The sequence below is a fragment of the Salminus brasiliensis genome, chromosome 15, assembly GCF_030463535.1.
Source record: "Salminus brasiliensis chromosome 15, fSalBra1.hap2, whole genome shotgun sequence".
Lineage (NCBI taxonomy): Eukaryota > Metazoa > Chordata > Actinopteri > Characiformes > Bryconidae > Salminus > Salminus brasiliensis.
The window spans coordinates 30,633,238-30,652,421 of NC_132892.1; the positions used below are offsets into that span (position 1 = coordinate 30,633,238).

Sequence of the window (19,184 nt, forward strand, 5' to 3'; positions counted from 1 at the left end):
GTTACCTACAGAGAGCTAGGAGTGTGTTGAGAAGTATTTCTATTAGACTATGATGCTGTAACAATGTGTGTGTGTGTGTGTGTGTGTGTGTACACACATGTAGGAGATGATATATGAGTCAGCACTTCATACTGCAGGATGATAATTATATACAGTACTGATGTTTTAGATACTGGGCCTTTATTAATGTGACTGAAGGCCACCAGCATGCATAAGCAATAATCCTTCCACAAGTGAGTTCAGTCAGAACTTCATACTGGATATTAATGCTGTTAGAGCTTCATACTGGATATTAATGTTATTAGAGCTTCATACTGGATATTAATGCTGTTAGAGCTTCATACTGGATATTAATGTTATTAGAGCTTCATACTGGATATTATTGATATTAGAGCTTCATACTGGATATTAATGTTATTATAGCTTCATACTGGATATTAATGTTATTAGAACTTCATACTGGATATTAATGTTATTAGAGCTTCATACTGGATATTAATGTTATTAGAGCTTCATACTGGATATTATTGATATTAGAGCTTCATACTGGATATTATTGATATTAGAGCTTCATACTGGATATTAATGTTATTAGAGCTTCATACTGGATATTAATGTTATTAGAGCTTCATACTGGAGATTTATGTTATTAGAGCTTCATACTGGATATTAATGTTATTAGAGCTTCATACTGGATATTATTGATATTAGAACTTCATACTGGATATTAATGTTATTAGAGCTTCATACTGGATATTAATGTTATTAGAGCTTCATACTGGATATTAATGTTATTAGAGCTTCATACTGGAGATTTATGTTATTAGAGCTTCATACTGGATATTAATGTTATTCGAACTTTAATATGTTTAACAATACTGTATGTGTGTGTTTGGTGTTCATATGTTACAAGTTATTTCTTACCTGTAACAGTGACCACTATGTACTGCGGTGTGCTCTGGCCATTGCTGGACTGGGAGGCGGAGCTCTGAATCTCAGAGGTAACATACGCTGCCGTTGCCACAGTTACTTGAGGTTGCGTGGTCTTCTTCTGGTTCAGCGGAGGAGTAGCCTGTATCGCTCTAGAGGTGGTGCTTGTTTGTGAAGAGGTGGAGCTAGAGGAGTTTTGTATCTCAGAGAGGAACTGGGGCGTGGCAGTGGGCGTGGCTTTCTGCTGACTGGCCTTGGCCGGGGTTATGCTGCCCCCTTGGGGCTGGGAGGGCTGGAGCTCCTCTGCATAGCCTGGGGTCGCCATGACAACTACAGGTTAAATTCTGCATTAAACAAAACGACAAACAAAAAAAACAACACATAAGCATCTTCATTCAGAACTCCTTTTACACATTTTACAAAAATTTACAAGAATAGTTTACAACAGTACAGTTTAGTCTTGTATGACTAAAGATTAGAACGTCAGGGGAGCAAAATGATTTAATAAAACAAAAGTCACACCTAGAACGAAAGGTAGGCCATCTATTTTTTAGCTGAAAAGAATAAAATAAATAATAATAATAATAAATCTCATGAAGATTTATCATTTATGAGTGTTGCTATCATCAATTAATTCCTTTTTCATCCTTAAATAAGCTGTAAAACTGATATCTGCAGAAATACAGTACTCTGCAGAGGTTTTACAGTACCTAATCCCAAAATTATAAGTCATTTCTGTAAGCAATAAGAGAGGATTTTACTGTAGAAGCTCCAGATCTCATCAGAACAGATAAAGCAGGTGAACATAAATCCAGTAAAAAGGAGAAACAAGAGCTTCTCATTCTGAAGAAAGAAGCAGTGAGATCTTGTCGGTGAGCTAGTCTGAAGAACAGAGCTCGGTTCCTCCAGGGTTCTCCTGGACGCCCCCCAGTCCAGCCAGCACAGCGTGGAGGATGTGTTCAACTCCATCATCATCATCATCATCAGCAGCAGCAGCAGCTCACCTGATTTACCATCATTAAGCCCTGATTTACCACCAAACCAGGTGTTGATCTGAGGAGAACTCTAAATAACACTAGACTCCATGAGAGAGGAGAACTTTGGAGATGTTCTAATGATGAACACAGTGATGGAGAACCACCACCACTTTCTGTTGCAATGTTATTAGTGGTTATAAACAGCAGCTTTTCATTCTAATTCTTAGGGGATTCAAACTTTTGCACTTTTATACTGTATAAATCTACAGTATTGTTCAGAAGCTACACAAAAACAAATTGACAGTGGTGTAGCCAAGGCAACATAAACAACCCCATAACAGCACTGTTCAAGATTCCCCTTCAATGTGGAATTGTCCATATTAGGAATTCTCGCCAAAAAAGCATGCAAATACTGTTAGCATTGGCTAAATTACTGGTGATCATTAAGGCTCAGTTAAGGAAACCTTCTCAGAACCGAGGTAAAACAGTATCCCAGGCATCAGTTCATTCATTACCACTCTGTATAATACATTTCTGTGATTGAGCTTTTAAAGACACGTGAACTCGTCTGGTTCTATTCACCACCACTGTGAACAATTCTGACCAGGTATGTTTCTCTAAAATGGAGCGTTTCACAGCAAACCACTCTGGATATCCATGTTCACACCGCAACGAATGAATTATGTAGAACTTATGACGAGTCAGTGGAATTTCCCTTTAAGAGACTATACAATAGGACGCAGGTAGTAAAGGGCTAGGCCTCAGAGACACAAACTGTGTTAAATAAACCTAATAGGAGGAGTTTATCTGTGTGTGTGTGTGTGTGTGTGTGTGTGTGTGTGTGTGTGTGTGTGTGTGTTAAACAGAGACAGTCGAGCCGGAAGCATGGCTTTTGTGTTTCGCTGAAATGCATGGGAAGTTAGTTCCTGTTTGAAGGCCACAGCAGGACTTTCAACAATGCCTGTGTGCTGTGCGTTAACCCCAGCATAAACTGTGTGTGTGTGAGTGAGAGAGAGAGAGAGAGAGAGAGTGTGTGTGTGTGTGTGTGTGTGTGTGTGTGAGTGAGTGAGTGAGTGAGAGAGAGAGAGAGTGTGTGTGTGTGTGTGTGATAAAAGTGTAAAGCGGAAACTTGACACTGAAACTGACAATAGTGAACCGATGCCAAAATGTTCTTCCGAGATTAGGAGAGGCACCATAATGCTGCTACTACATGGCCAAATGTTTGTGGACACCCCTTCTAACAAATGCTTTCAGCTACTTTAAGTTGCACCCATTGCTGACACAGATGTGCAAATGCACACACAAACACACACACACAGCCTGTCTAGTCCCTGTAGAGAAGAAGTATTGCCAATAGAATAGGACTCTCTGGAGCAGATCAACATCATGACCCTATTGGCACCATGCTGCTGCCTAATGCCAGGCGTGGGCTAGTAGAGGGGTATAAATAAAGCCCCCCAGCACTGAGAAGCTGTGGAGCAGTGGAAGAACTGTGTTCTCTGGAGTGATGCATGGTGGAGCTCCATCCAGTACTTTTCATGTAAATTTCATTTAACATCCATTAATGCTTTTGCTGTTGAATACAATCAAATCCCCACAGCAATGCTGCTCCAGAATCTAGTAGAAACTTCTTCTCTGGACAGTAGAGACAGTTACTCCAACAAAAGCAGAATAAACTTGTTTTTAATAACTTGATTTCAGAGGAGACTGAATGAATGAGCAGGTGTCCCAATACTTTTGTCCATATAACGTATATATCAGGAACAGGAACACTTTTCCCTTCGTTGAGTTTCTGAAATTCTCTCCGTCCACATGAGAACACAAAAACAGCCCTAAAGCTGTTGCATGAGTATGTCAACCCTGTAGGGGGCGCTAAAACCTGATCTGATCAATTGCTGGCCTAAAGTACTGCTTTCTTCAGCAGAACTTTAAAGCAACACTATGGAAAATGAGCTCCCCCTACAGTCCGGAAGTGTAATTCTCGCTTTAAGCCACCAGCAAAGGACACGTTTTTCTGGACGAGCTGAGAGATACAGAACCGACACTGAAAGTGAACGATGTCGAATGACGTGGTACAGTAAATTTACCGGATTTTACACGAATTCGACTCGGGATACACAGCGATACGCAGTTCTCGCTAGCGTTATCCTGCTGGCTTCTCCAAAGTTACGATCAGTGGAGCTTCACGCTGGTTTTAAAGCTGCTATTTTAAGGTAAAAATGCGACATAGTGTTACTTGTCGCAATAAATTGGCCAAATATCAAAATTTACCCCGAATGTAGTCGATTATTAAAGTCAGGTTTTGTGCTTAAGGTTCGCTTTCCTTCAGTTTTACACTGGAGCTACGAGGCTAACGTAGCTAACAAGCAATTGTAGCTTGGAGCTAATGGCTAGTATTGTACAAATTTCATAAATCATCCTCCTCAAAGCATGTGGAGGTGTTCGTTAATCTCTATCATATCTGTTTATGTGCTTTCTGACCCTGTATATACCTTATAAACATGGACTAAGGTACGATAGCATAGCTAATTAAAATTTTTATTTATTTTTTTTTTTTTGTATTATTTATTATTGAACAATCCCACATGTTTTTTAGGAGGGAGTGTGAGGTGATGTAAACAGTTCAGATGGTTTTCAGATTTTAACTACATGCTAGCTACACTAGCCCCGTAGCTTCAAGCCCCAAACCTGAGGAACTATTGCTTTAACTCTCTGCAGCCGTACAGACAGATTTGCATTCTCTGACTTACTGTTTTATTTGCAAATCAACATGCAAATCTGACCTCAAGTAAATATTCCATCAACAAACACAACAACAGCAACAAATCAACAGTTACACGAGACACAACGCCGAGCGAAGCTTGTCAGGCTGGTTTTCCAGTGCAGCCCTTTTACCTTCAATTAGGGGCAAACAGGCCGTGTTTACTTGCCCGGTCTTGTGATGGAATTCCTGTGACTGAATTTCAGAGCTCAGAAGAAACCACCTGTACGTCAGTGAGTCTTAAATTACATATTTTACCACAACAATCTGTAATTTGAGGCGGATAAGTGTTCAGCAGATAAATGAAAGGGCCCATATCATGGATAAGTGGCTTTAAATGACAGTGTTTCAATAAAAGAGCCCGTTCACACCGGGTCACTTCATGTGGCCACCTGTTTACACTTGGTAGCCAGCAACCCGTTGTTTATACATTCGGCCTTTTCCTGTGCTGTGAAATTCACAATTCTGCATGCAGTCCTGGTCATGATTCCTTCCAACTTAGTCCATGCTATTGAGAAAACACTCCTTCAATATAATAAATCGTTCCCTCAGTTTTCAAAATTCTCTTAATTTAATAAATGATACCTAGAATTTAAAAATCCGTTCACTCCATTTTATAAATCATTCTTTCAAGTTAATAATTTGTTTCCTTCATTTAATAAATCGTTCCCTCAGTTTTAAAAAAAATCGATTAATTTAATAAATCATACCCAGAATTTAGAAATTAGTTCACTCCGTTTTATAAATCATTCCTTCAATTTAATAATTTGTTTCCTCAATTTGATAAATTGTTCCCTCAGTTTTAAAAAATTCTCTTAATTTAATAAATCATACCTAGAATTTTTAAATAAGTTCACTCAGTGTAATAAATCCTTCCTTCAATTTAATAATTAGTTTTCTTCATTTAATAAATCGTTCCCTCAGTTTAAAAAAATTATCTTAATTTAATGAATCATACCCAGAATTTAAAAATGAGTTCACTTAGTTTAATAAATCATTCCTTCCAGTTAATAATTTGTTTCCTCAATTTAATAAATCGTTCCCTCAGTTTAAAAAACTCTTAATTTGTTAAGTCATACTATAATAATAAAAACGTTTCCTCAATTTAAAAATGAGTTCACTCAGTTTAATAAATCATTCCTTCAATTTAATAATTTGTTTCCTCAATTTAATAAATAATTCCCTCAGTTTAAAAATGATCTTAATTTGATAACTAATAATAATAATAATAACTAATAATAATAAGAATAAAAATGTTCCCTCAATTTAAAAATTTGTTTCCTCAGTTTAATAAATCATTCCTTCCAGTTAATAATTTGTTTCATTCATTTAATAAATCATTCCCTCAGTTTTAAAAAATTCTCTTAATTTAATAAATCATACCCAGAATTTAAAAATTAGTTCACTCCGTTTAATAAGTCATTTTTATTCAATTTAATAATTTGTTTCCTTCATTTAATAAATCATTCCTTCAGTTTAAAAATTATCTTAATTTGATGATACTAATAATAATAATAATAAAAATAATAATAAAAACGTTCCCTCAATTTAAAAAGTCGTTCCCTCAGTTTAATAAATCATTTCTTCAATTTAATAATTTGTTTCCTTTATTTAATAAATCATTCCTTCCAGTTAATCATTTGTTTCCTCAATTTAATAAATCGTTCCCTCAGTTTAAAAAAATTCTCTTTATTTAGCTAATAAATCATACCCAGAATTTAAAAATTAGTTCACTCCGTTTAATAAATCATTTCTTCAATTTAATAATTTGTTTCCTTTATTTAATAAATCATTCCCTCATCTTAATTTGATAACTAATAATAATAATAATAATAATAATAATAATAAAAACGTTCCCTCAATTTAAAAAGTTGTTCCCTCAGTTTAATAAATCATTTCTTCAATTTAATAATTTGTTTCCTTTATTTAATAAATCATTCCCTCAGTTTAAAAATTATCTTAATTTGATAACTAATAATAATAATAATAATAATAATAAAAACGTTCCCTCAGTTTAATAAATCATTCCTTCCAGTTAATAAGTCGTTCCCTCAGTTTAATAAGTCGTTCCCTCAGTTTAATAAGTCGTCCCCTCCGTTTAATAAGTCGTTCCCTCAGTTTAAAAATTATCTTAATTTGATAACTAATAATAATAATAATAATAATAAAAACGTTCCCTCAGTTTAATAAATCATTCCTTCCAGTTAATAAGTCGTCCCCTCAGTTTAATAAGTCGTTCCCTCAGTTTAATGAGTCGTTCCCTCAGTTTAAAAACTATCTTAATTTGATAACTAATAATAATAATAATAATAATAATAATAATAAAAACGTTCCCTCAGTTTAATAAATCATTCCTTCCAGTTAATAAGTCGTCCCCTCAGTTTAATGAGTCGTTCCCTCAGTTTAATAAGTCGTCCCCTCAGTTTAATGAGTCGTTCCCTCAGTTTAATGAGTCGTTCCCTCAGTTTAAAAATTATCTTAATTTGATAACTAATAATAATAATAATAATAATAATAATAAAAACGTTCCCTCAGTTTAATAAATCATTCCTTCCAGTTAATAAGTCGTTCCCTCAGTTTAATGAGTCGTCCCCTCAGTTTAATGAGTCGTTCCCTCAGTTTAAAAATTATCTTAATTTGATGACTAATAATAATAATAATAATAATAATAAAAACGTTCCCTCAGTTTAATAAATCATTCCTTCCAGTTAATAAGTCGTTCCCTCAGTTTAATGAGTCGTCCCCTCAGTTTAATGAGTCGTTCCCTCAGTTTAATGAGTCGTCCCCTCAGTTTAATGAGTCGTCCCCTCAGTTTAATGAGTCGTCCCCTCAGTTTAATAAGTCGTTCCCTCAGTTTAATGAGTCGTCCCCTCAGTTTAATGAGTCGTCCCCTCAGTTTAATAAGTCGTCCCCTCAGTTTAATGAGTCGTCCCCTCAGTTTAATGAGTCGTCCCCTCAGTTTAATAAGTCGTTCCCTCAGTTTAATGAGTCGTCCCCTCAGTTTAATGAGTCATTCCCTCAGTTTAATGAGTCGTCCCCTCAGTTTAATGAGTCGTCCCCTCAGTTTAATGAGTCGTTCCCTCAGTTTAATGAGTCGTCCCCTCAGTTTAATAAGTCGTTCCCTCAGTTTAATGAGTCGTCCCCTCAGTTTAATAAGTCGTCCCCTCAGTTTAATGAGTCGTCCCCTCAGTTTAATGAGTCGTCCCCTCAGTTTAATGAGTCGTTCCCTCAGTTTAATGAGTCGTCCCCTCAGTTTAATAAGTCGTCCCCTCAGTTTAATAAGTCGTCCCCTCAGTTTAATAAGTCGTTCCCTCAGTTTAATGAGTCGTTCCCTCAGTTTAATGAGTCGTTCCCTCAGTTTAATAAGTCGTTCCCTCAGTTTAATAAGTCGTCCCCTCAGTTTAATGAGTCGTCCCCTCAGTTTAATAAGTCGTTCCCTCAGTTTAATAAGTCGTTCCCTCAGTTTAATGAGTCGTTCCCTCAGTTTAATGAGTCGTCCCCTCAGTTTAATAAGTCGTTCCCTCAGTTTAATAAGTCGTTCCCTCAGTTTAATGAGTCGTTCCCTCAGTTTAATGAGTCGTCCCCTCAGTTTAATAAGTCGTTCCCTCAGTTTAATGAGTCGTCCCCTCAGTTTAATGAGTCGTCCCCTCAGTTTAATGAGTCGTCCCCTCAGTTTAATAAGTCGTTCCCTCAGTTTAATGAGTCGTCCCCTCAGTTTAATGAGTCGTCCCCTCAGTTTAATGAGTCGTCCCCTCAGTTTAATAAGTCGTTCCCTCAGTTTAATAAGTCGTTCCCTCAGTTTAATAAGTCGTTCCCTCAGTTTAATAAGTCGTCCCCTCAGTTTAATAAGTCGTCCCCTCAGTTTAATGAGTCGTCCCCTCAGTTTAATAAGTCGTTCCCTCAGTTTAATAAGTCGTTCCCTCAGTTTAATGAGTCGTTCCCTCAGTTTAATGAGTCGTCCCCTCAGTTTAATAAGTCGTCCCCTCAGTTTAATAAGTCGTCCCCTCAGTTTAATAAGTCGTTCCCTCAGTTTAATGAGTCGTTCCCTCAGTTTAATAAGTCGTTCCCTCAGTTTAATAAGTCGTTCCCTCAGTTTAATGAGTCGTTCCCTCAGTTTAATGAGTCGTCCCCTCAGTTTAATAAGTCGTCCCCTCAGTTTAATGAGTCGTCCCCTCAGTTTAATAAGTCGTTCCCTCAGTTTAATGAGTCGTTCCCTCAGTTTAATAAGTCGTTCCCTCAGTTTAATGAGTCGTTCCCTCAGTTTAATAAGTCGTCCCCTCAGTTTAACAGCTGGGAGCAGCTTTATCCCCGTCAGCAGCTCATAGACCGCGGGGAATATGAACGCTGTCAATCACGTGTCGGCCACGCCCGCTTCGCGCCACGCCACGCCCCCTCTCCACTCCCTTACTGACAGCGCGGCTCTGGCGAGCTCGCGGCCCTTTCGACGACTTTCACCAGCCGCAAACTTTCCCCGGCCGCGACCGCTGGAGGAGCTCTAGTGGAGCAGGACTCGGGGAAAGTGACCAAACGGCCGCGGCGCGGGGAGCGCGCCGTGCGGGCAGTCTGTAAGTCACACCCGCAGTTAAACACGGGCAGAGAAGTCGGGGCTGGAGACGCGAGCAGAGCTGAAAACGGCAACAAGTGAAAGTCCAGCACTCTCGTGTTACAACATCCGCCATCTTGTACCACTACCGCGGATCGTCATAACAACCGTCAGCGCCGCGCGGGTCTCCTTACCTCCGCCGAGCCCCGCGTTACACAGCGCTCTGCTGCGGGGGGGTTACAGCACAGCGCCCGTCACTTTTCCCTCCACCAGCGCCAGAGTCCCCCCAGACGCAGCCGCGGCCTCCGCCTCTCGCCTCCGCTCGGCTTTTCTCAGTTTGTCGCTTAGTTGTGTTTGTTTTTCTCTCCTTTAACGGCTCGGGTTGTTGTTGTTGATTCCCGTTGCTGGGTTCTTGTCGCCAGGACTACCGTGACTATGGCGCCTCGTCCTCACCGGGGCAACTGTTGCTACCCACCCGTCCAAGTCCCGCCCTCGTCTCCGCTCTGATTGGAGCGACTCGGCAAAGCGGAATGCATTGGTCTCCCTCCGATTGGAGCGTTTCTGCGAACCGGGCGCTCATTGGTTACAGCGGCCTGTCAATCATCCCTTGTCATTACGCAAGAGAAAAACGCCCCTCGGTCGCTCTGTAATCCGGAGATTAGAAAATATTAATAATAATAAATAAATAAATCATAGAAAAATTATATTTAGAGATTTTAAACGATTCATACTTTTAAATAAAGTCAGGGGACGATTTATTAAACTATATTTTATTTATTTATTACATCAAATAACAGTTTATTAAACTGTGGAAACGATCTATTAAATTGAGGGAACAGTTAATACCACATAATATCATTTTTCTAACATGATATTTTTAATAGAATTAAATTCAGTAGAAAAATAAATGTAAAAAATACCCAAATACTCACTTTTCACTTTTTAAAGCCTGAATTATCGCCAGAAAAGTGTTTATTTGACATTCTGGTCAATTATTGGAACATATATGTATATCATGTAAGCATATATGACTTTTATTTTGTATACAACTTGATACTGATTTGATATATCTGGAATATGTTGCTTACAGCAGTTAAAAAAGCTATATATATGTATATAAATATACTAAAACTAAAACATAGTACTCAAAATTTCGCAATTTCACTCAAGTAATTGCATGGTCTGAATGATTAATAATAAATCATTAAATTTATTAGATATTGTTGGTAATATTTCTCCATTTTTACATTACATACTTAAATTAACTTATAATTAATTTTTTAATGATCACACCGATGTTGCAGAGCTCTCAAAAACCCAAACATGCATCAGATTTGATTTGATACGCTCGGATTTGAAAGGTTAGAAAAGGAAGGGCACTGAATTGATTTCTTCACCATGTTAAGGCCTGAAACACAGATATGGCATGACTATGGGCGAACAGGCCGGCAGGAGACGCACTAGATAGAGCTGTGTGCCATTCTTAATTAGGACTGGGTGCATCTCGCAGTGTGTGTTGTCTCGTATATCAGCGCGAAAGGTGTGAGGGCAAACAGTTTCATATTGAATACGCTGTCGCTTCTTCCTGTCTTTCTGAAGGCCAAACTGCTAGATCAATTTTCTCAGAGCTTTGTCATTTCACGCCTGAGCGACTCCGGCGGCTTGCTGATAGGAAGGTATATGCTGATTACCAAGTTATGGCACAACAATGCGTGTACACACACAACCAGGTCACCCCATTTCCCCTTTCACAATGTTCTCTTATCTTCAGACCGAAATGTCAGAGCAGGTCAAGTAACCCGGGATGAAATATTGCGCCTGTGACGTCTGACGTCATATTTGTTCACCTCACAGTCATTTCTTTGGGTAAACGACGACTCTCCATCGCACCCTTCTGCCCAAAACCACAGCCCCCTTCTCCTTACTGTCCTAATAAGACAAGCTTTACGACACGTAGGCCCTGAGTCTTCGGCAGGTCATCACATATCAAATGTCATTTTTGACATTAGATACAGACTTTAAAATACCCCCCACACCACATACCTCCTTCACGTGTCGAAGGCAAAGCTCTTCACGTTCCAGAGTACATCTAGTGCTGGCCTGGAGTTGTGCTCACGAAACGTCCATGGTTTGGGGGTCATGGTTCAGTGTTCAGTGGTTAGAGCTCTGGGTTTCTGATGACAGGGTTGCTGGGTTTAATTCCCGGGCTCGCTAAGCTGCCACTGTTGGGCCCTTGAGCAAGGCCCTTAACCCTCTCCGCTCCGTGGAAGGCTGTCCACCGCTCCAGGCACGTGTGCTCACTGTATCTCTGCACGGACGGGTCAAATTCCTATGGGTGCAGCACAAATGGTGGCCTTTGTCAAATCAAGAGCTGACCCCTATGCTTTGAACCTAATTTCACACAGAGATGTTCAAGCAGGCCTGCAGCAGTGTCTGCGTCCACTGTCTAGACAGCATAAGTGCTTCCAGAACAGACACAACAATAACAAAGTTAACTTTGACAAAAGTAGAGAAACAGTCAAATATTTAATACAGTGCAGTACAGACATCCCGCCAACCCAAGAATTTGATGGAGATCAAAGGTCTTAGCTAAGGCCCATCCATCCATCCATCCATCATCTTCTTATCCGATTCTTCCTGGTCATGGTGCCGTGGTGAGTCTGGAGCCTACCCAGAATCACTGGATCCAATATACACTATATGGACAAAAGTATTGGGACACCTGCTCGTTAATTGTTTCTCCCACAGTTAAGAGTTTTAAAAAGGCTGAGAATGTCTCCTACTTCTGTTGGAGTAACTGTCTCTACCGTCCAGGGACTGTCCAGACTTTCTATAGATTTTGGAGGAGCACTGCTGTGAGGATTTGATTGCATTCAGCAGAAAGTGCAGGAGTTAGTGAAGTCAGGATGTTGGATGATCACCACAAAGTATTGGATGGAGCACCACCTGTCATTCTGGAGAATGACAAAATACCTCCACTGCTCCACAGCTGAATGCTGGGGGGCTTTATACCCTTCTAGCCCACGCCTGGCTTTAGGGAGTCACTATCACTATTCGACCCCACAAACTTTGGGACAAGCAATGTGCTTTTAAGTAGGTGTCCCCAAACCTTTGGTCAAGCAGAGTGCTTCTAAGCAGGTGTCCACAAACTTTGGGACAAGCAGTGTGCTTTATACCCCTCTAGCACACGCCTGGCATTAGAGTGTCCTATTCTATTGGCAGTACTTCTCTAAAGGGACTAGACAAGCTGTGTGTGTGTATGTGTGTGTGTGTGTGCGCACATTTGCACATCTATGTCAGCAATGGGTGCAACTTAAAGTAGCTACAGGAATTAATTAAAAGGAGTGTCCACAAACTTTTGGACATGCAGTGTATCCTCTAATAGGGAGAATTACAATGTAAATTAGAATGTTGATCTAATCATTCTTGATAGCAATGAGGGTAACTTGCAGTGTGTGTGTGTGTGTGTGTGTGTGTGTGTGTGTGTTCCTTGGCTTGTACACACAGGTGTGTGTGTGTTGTCAGAAAGGTCATGAGCGGTGAGATTAGGTTGTTTCCTCTGACATAACCCCCGTCTGGTTGGGTCTGGGTTAATTACAGTTGTGTAAAGTATGTTTGTGGGACCATCCTTTGTCCAGCTAAAGGTCTCTGCCACTATCAGGCCTACCATCGCTGCCTCCCTGACTGACACCGGGTCCGAATAGGTCACGCTGGAAACACCAAGGAACTATAAAAGAGCTTCCAAGATGCAGAGAAACCCAGAGAACACATTTCCAAACCAGGAGGAAAGCAGAAGACACCAAGAAATAGTTTTAGTGGCCACCCTGCCATCATCTTTATTCCCTTCTTAACCTTCACCAACCACTGGCAACAGTCTCGCTCTCTCACGCTCCGACTCTCAGGGACGTCAGCTGTAGATTTATCGCTGTCTCTAGTCGTCTAGCCATTCCTGCAGTCATGTATAAAGAAGTAGTGCTGACCCTTTGCCTGCTTGTGGCACTAGCTAGCCAAGTACAGGCCACCGACGGTCATCCCATCTACGGAGTGAAGCTTTGTGGAAGAGAGTTCATCAGAGCTGTTATCTTTACCTGCGGAGGCTCACGCTGGAGACGCTCCGTTGGCATGGCAGGTAAGACAAGCATATGTATATATATTATCAGCAGGTGTGCCTAACCTTTTGCATATGATTGTAAAAGTAAACATCTATACTCTGTATATAATTTATAGTATTTATAGTATAATATACACATATATTCAAAGCTCTATCCGAAACTCATCACTAAAGCTCATCCAACATCACTGTTTGACTCCACAAACTTTGGGACAAGTAGTGTGTTTTTAAGTAGGAGTCCACAAACTTTTGGACAAGTACTGTGCTTTTAACCAGATGTCCACAAACTTTAGGACTAGTAGTGTGTTTTAAGCATTTGTCCACAAACTTTAGGACAAGTAGTGTGCTTTTAAGCAGGTGTCCACAAACCTTTGGAGAAGTAGTGTGTTTTAAGCAGGTGTCCACAAACTTTTGGACAAGTACTGTGCTTTTCACCAGATGTCCACAAACTTTAGGACAAGTAGTGTGTTTTAAGCATTTGTCCACAAACTTTAGGACAAGTAGTGTGCTTTTAAGCATTTGTCCACAAACTTTAGGACAAGTAGTGTGCTTTTAAGCAGGCGTCCACAAACTTTTGGGACAAGCAGTGTGCTTTTAAGCAGGCGTCCACAAACTTTTGGGACAAGCAGTGTGCTTTTAAGCAGGTGTCCACAAACATTTGGACAAGTAGTGTGTTTTAAGCATTTGTCCACAAACTTTAGGACAAGTAGTGTGCTTTTAAGCAGGTGTCCACAAACATTTGGACAAGTTGTGTGTTTTAAGCATTTGTCCACAAACCTTAGGACAAGTTGTGTGTTTTAAGCAGGTGTCCACAAACCTTTGGACAAGTACTGTGCTTTTGACCAGATGTCCACAAACTTTAGGACAAGTAGTGTGTTTTAAGCATTTGTCCACAAACTTTAGGACAAGTAGTGTGCTTTTAAGCAGGTGTCCACAAACATTTGGACAAGTTGTGTGTTTTAAGCATTTGTCCACAAACCTTAGGACAAGTTGTGTGTTTTAAGCAGGCGTCCACAAACATTTGGACAAGTTGTGTGTTTTAAGCAGGTGTCCACAAACCTTTGGACAAGTACTGTGCTTTTGACCAGATGTCCACAAACTTTTGGACATGTAGTGTGCTTTTAAGCAGGTGTCCACAAACTTTAGGACAAGAAGTGTGTTTTAAGCAGGTGTCCACAAACTTTTGATCAAGCAGTGTGCTTCTAAGCAGGTGTCCCCAAACCTTTGGACAAGTACTGTGCTTTTGACCAGATGTCCACAAACTGTTGGACATGTAGTGTGCTTTTTACCAGATGTCCACAAACTTTTGGACATGTAGTGTGCTTTTAAGCAGGTGTCCACAAACATTTGGACAAGTACTGTGCTTTTAAGCAGGCGTCCACAAACTTTTGGACATGTAGTGTGTCTTTGACCAGATGTCCACAAACTTTTGGACATGTAGTGTGTCTTTGACCAGGTGTCCCACTCAGTGTCCTCTCCTTTCCCCCACAGCTGACCTGTCCAGTGACCTCCTCTCGGCTCATGATGACGAAGCCTCTGATAGCTGGAGCTCTAACCCAGTCCCAGCCCTGTCCTACAAGCCTCAGTCTGACTCCGAGACCCCCGGCTGGGCCCCTGAGAGTCCTGAGGTCCCCGTGTTCCCCCGTCCCGCGCGCTCGCTCATCTCTGACGAGGTACTGGAGGCCCTGCGCACCTCCGACAGGAAGGGCCGGGACGTGGTGGTGGGCCTGTCCAACGCCTGCTGCAAGTGGGGCTGCAGCAAGAGCGAGATCAGCTCCCTCTGCTGAAAAACACTCTCCACCCCCTCTCCACCCGTCTGTCCACTCCGCTACCTCCGGTGGTCACCGACCCTGCTTCCTGCCGAGCTTCGACTCCACCCGTGTACCGGTACACTGAACTAAGCGATGGACGGCACGGACTCGATTCACGTGTGTAGTTTAATTTCCACATTAATAAAACACTCGACTCAGTTCTGTCTTGCAGTCCGATTACTTTAGGCAGTGACTGGGTTTCCATGTTTAATTCATGAGGAAATTAAGTCAATATTTCATATTAATAAATCATAAACAGGGCGATTCATTCATTTCCACAGTGATTCGATTCTATTATGATTCAGTTCGGTTATGAGTTAAAAGCTATTTATTAGCTTTTATGAGTTAAAATTATTATTCGATTATAATTACATTATGGATTCACTTTAAATATTTATTCAACTCGATTATGATTCGATTTAATCCTGATTCTATTTGATAAAATTATAATAGATTCAGTGAATCATTAAGTCTCAGATTTCACGACCATTTGAATCAGCTATATTAAATGATTCAGAATTATACTAAAATATCCTAAAATACAAAACATCTTAAAATACATAAAATATATATACAGTAAGTCATTACAACAAGTATTATTTATTATGATTCATCGATTTAATTAAACTACAGTTCCATTCATTGAAAAATGATTCAGTGAATCATGAAGTCTCGGATTTCACCTCTATTTGAATCAGCTATATTAAATGATTCAGAAGGATACTAAAATATCCTAAAATATAAAACATATCTTAAAATACATAAAATATATAGACAGTAAGTCATTACAACAATTATTATTTATTATGATTCATCGATTTAATTAAACTACAGTTCCATACATTGAAAAATGATTCAGTGAATCATGAAGTCTCAGATTTCACCTCTATTTGAATCAGCTACGTTCGTACGATTCAGAATCATACTAAAAAATACTAAAAGTACTTTCAATGCACAAAGTTCAATAGTAAAATATATACAGTAAGTCATATAGACAATATTTTTACATTTGAAAAGCAGGAATTTGCGATTCAATTAGATTATGATTCGATTTAATTCACCTACAATCCCATTCATTGGAAAATGATTCAGTGAATCATGAAGTCTCAGATTTCACCACTATTTGAATGAGCTATGTTTATACGATTCAGAATCATACTAAACTATAAATAAAAGCATAAAAGTACTAAACATAATGCATAAAAGTACGGTTGTGAAAAAATAAAAAAATATATTTACGTTTAAAAAATTATACATAAATTTTATTGCAGTCGAAAATAAGTGCTCCCTTTATTAAATAATATTCAAATGAATTATTATTGATTCTAACATCTCATCTAAAAATCTAAGATCCTCCTGAATTGCAGTGATAAACTGGACCCATGTTGACCCACCTGTAATCGTCCACATGTGCTCCAGTCAGTGGTGGTCTTTAGAGGGGCTTGGTTAGCTGAGTGAGGTGACAGGTTTGGGGTTGGGGTGAAGTTCTGCGGGACAGTAGAGCTCCACTGTATATTTTCTTTGGCTCTTATGTGAGGCAGTAGTGTTAATATTGTCGTGTTTAATGTTGGGAGGCATGTGAGGTGAAATGCAGTGCTGTTTAACTTATTAAAATATTATGCAAATGCTGTGTGTTAATGAGAATGTGTTAATTGGCTGTGTGGTACTCAAATAAAATAAAGGTTTGATTTTGCAAATCATGTTTTTTTTATTATATAGTTGTGATGTGTGATCCATTAGCAACCTGACATGTTTTGAGGTGTGTTCGGGATGATTTATGGAGCTATGCAGTTTGCCCCATGCTAGCAAGTAGGCACATTAGCCTTGTAGCCTAAAACAACCATAGACACTAAAATGTCTTGGGTGAATGTCTTGGCCTTATTACCACCATGCTGCCTAATGCCAGGCGTGGCCTAGAGGGGTATAAATAAAGCCCCCCAACATTGAGAAGCTGTGGAGCAGTGGAGGAACTGTGTTCTCTGGAATAATGGATGGTGGAGCTCCATCTACTTCTTTTAATGGGATGAGTTGGGAATGAGGTTGGTTGGAGATCATCAAACATCTCAACCTTGCCACTGAGTGCAATCAAATCCTCCACACCAGCTAGTAGAAAGCCTTCTTATCTGCACAGTAGAGACGGTTACTCCAACAAAAGCAGGAGAAACTCTTTTTAATACTCTTGATTTCTAAAGAAACGAACTAAATGAATGAGCAGGTGTCCCAATACTTTTGTCCCTGTGTTATATATTAGTATGAGTGTCTACACAGGTTTGATCTTTGAGTGATAAACAACAGTCAGGATTGCTCCATTCTCCTGGAAAAGGACTTTGCCTACCATCCAAGGCCAACGCCCGTATGACTAATCAGTCTTAAAGGGCCGGACGCCTGCCTGCAGGCCGAGAAATGCATGAGTTCAGGTCAGTACTTTAAAAAAGAGGTCATTGTGACTTACCTGTGCACTTGAGGATATGAAGAGGGATTTTCCATTGATTTCCATTCAGAGTGGTTCGGTCACTGTTATTCACAGTGGTGGTGAAAAGAGCCAGACGTCTGAGACGCTGTTTTATCATAGGTTAGAGGGGTTTTGCCTAAAATATATTTCTTATGCGTTAATGGTGGAAGGACACATGCAGGGTGTTGTTCGGCAAAGTAGTTCTGTAATATGTTTTTTTAATTATTTTTGATATTTGATACTATTTTAACATCATCATTATCGTTACATAGAAACCCCAGAAGACACATTCTGGTGGTGGAGCTTCACCGATGGGTTTGGATGGTAAAGAAACAGCTATATTTGTGTCGTAGCCATGGCAGCGCCTGGTTCCCATCACCACCACTGTAGAGAAATCAGTAAGATTCAGTAAGTTTCTCCTCAGTGAATCATTTCCCACCAAACCCCGCTCTAAATGAGTGTTCACGTCTCTCTGCTGAGGCTCAGACTTCCTGAAAGCTTAGTGGAATTCCCCTTTAAGAAGAGCTGGTAGAAATGGGAAGAGCTTGCTGTGCTGAAACAGCTCGATTAGAAGAAGGGTGCAGGGTTTGATCGAGGTGGCAGTTATTAGGGGTCTTGGCTCTCATTCGTGGAATCGAAAAATTGGAGTAATTGTTGTACAAATAAAATTTTAATTATTAAATAATTAAATAAGTAAAGTTTATTTAAATAAAATAAATAAATTAATACAATTACAATTACAATTAAATAATCATGAACTCCATTGGTGGAACTCCAGGGTTCTGATTATGCCCCTTTGTCTCCATCTGCTGGTCAGAGTAGGGTTGGTAACTCATGAGCTGGGACCTGTGTCATTGCTAATCAATCAAATAACTGGAGTTGCTGGAATATAGCTTTTATTAATGATGTACAAAAAAACCAAAAACAGAAACAGGCAGAAATAAAAGGAGCAAAAGCATTTCTAGTGCCCACAAAATAATATCTTAAGGCCACAAGATAAAATAATGTTTTTTATTATATGTAAGATTATATTTGGCTTCAATATATTATCTATACGACCTTGTGATCCCCATATCATATCGCTGTCTCATTGCTTGGATTATTTATCTTGTGGCCTCAATATACCGTGCCATTAATATGTTATCTTGAGTAAATGTAATAATGCTAAATGCCTCAATAAAGAATTATTATATTACTTTATGACCTCAATATCGTCACTGTCCATGAATCTCCAAAACAGCAAGTTTACGGGAGGAGGAAAAAACCTTCTGAACTTTCAACGGACGTCAGTGTAGAAAGATTTTGAAGTCACTTTAGAGCATTTCTATTGGTCCATTCATCCAGAAATATTGACACAGTGTACAGAGCAGCTATAGGGTTCAAAGGATGGAGGAAACTCAATGTTTTTCATTGGACAGCAGCAATATATTATATTGTGGCATTCATAAAAAATGGACTCAATATATTGTACCTCATTATATTATCTAATGGCATAAAAAAGCCTCTTGACCTGACATATTAAATGTTTTTTGCAATATATTACTTTATGACCTTTATTTTTTAGTAGCCTTAATATATTATATTGTGACATCCATATAT

The 19,184-nt window shown here is 39.4% G+C and overlaps 2 protein-coding genes across 3 annotated transcripts in view; one reads left to right on the forward strand and one right to left on the reverse strand.

Annotated features, from left to right (window-relative positions):
* rfx1b (regulatory factor X, 1b (influences HLA class II expression)) overlaps positions 1 to 9,675 on the reverse strand; it is a 28,534-nt gene extending 18,859 nt beyond the window's left edge. For both annotated transcript variants that reach the window (XM_072657562.1, XM_072657561.1), the window contains exons 1-2: positions 9,406 to 9,675; positions 925 to 1,274 (exon numbers count right to left, since the gene is read on the reverse strand). In XM_072657562.1, the coding sequence (XP_072513663.1) occupies positions 925 to 1,255 (331 nt within the window). In that variant the 5' untranslated portion in view covers positions 1,256 to 1,274; positions 9,406 to 9,675. The remainder of the gene's footprint in view (positions 1 to 924; positions 1,275 to 9,405) is intronic.
* Positions 9,676 to 10,264: 589 nt separating this feature from the next.
* Positions 10,265 to 15,497, forward strand: rln3b (relaxin 3b). Its single transcript, XM_072657273.1, has 2 exons — positions 10,265 to 13,340; positions 14,814 to 15,497. Exons 1-2 carry the CDS (start codon positions 13,169 to 13,171, stop codon positions 15,107 to 15,109), a joined length of 468 nt encoding a protein of 155 aa, XP_072513374.1. The 5' UTR covers positions 10,265 to 13,168; the 3' UTR covers positions 15,110 to 15,497.
* The last annotated feature ends 3,687 nt before the right edge of the window (positions 15,498 to 19,184 follow it).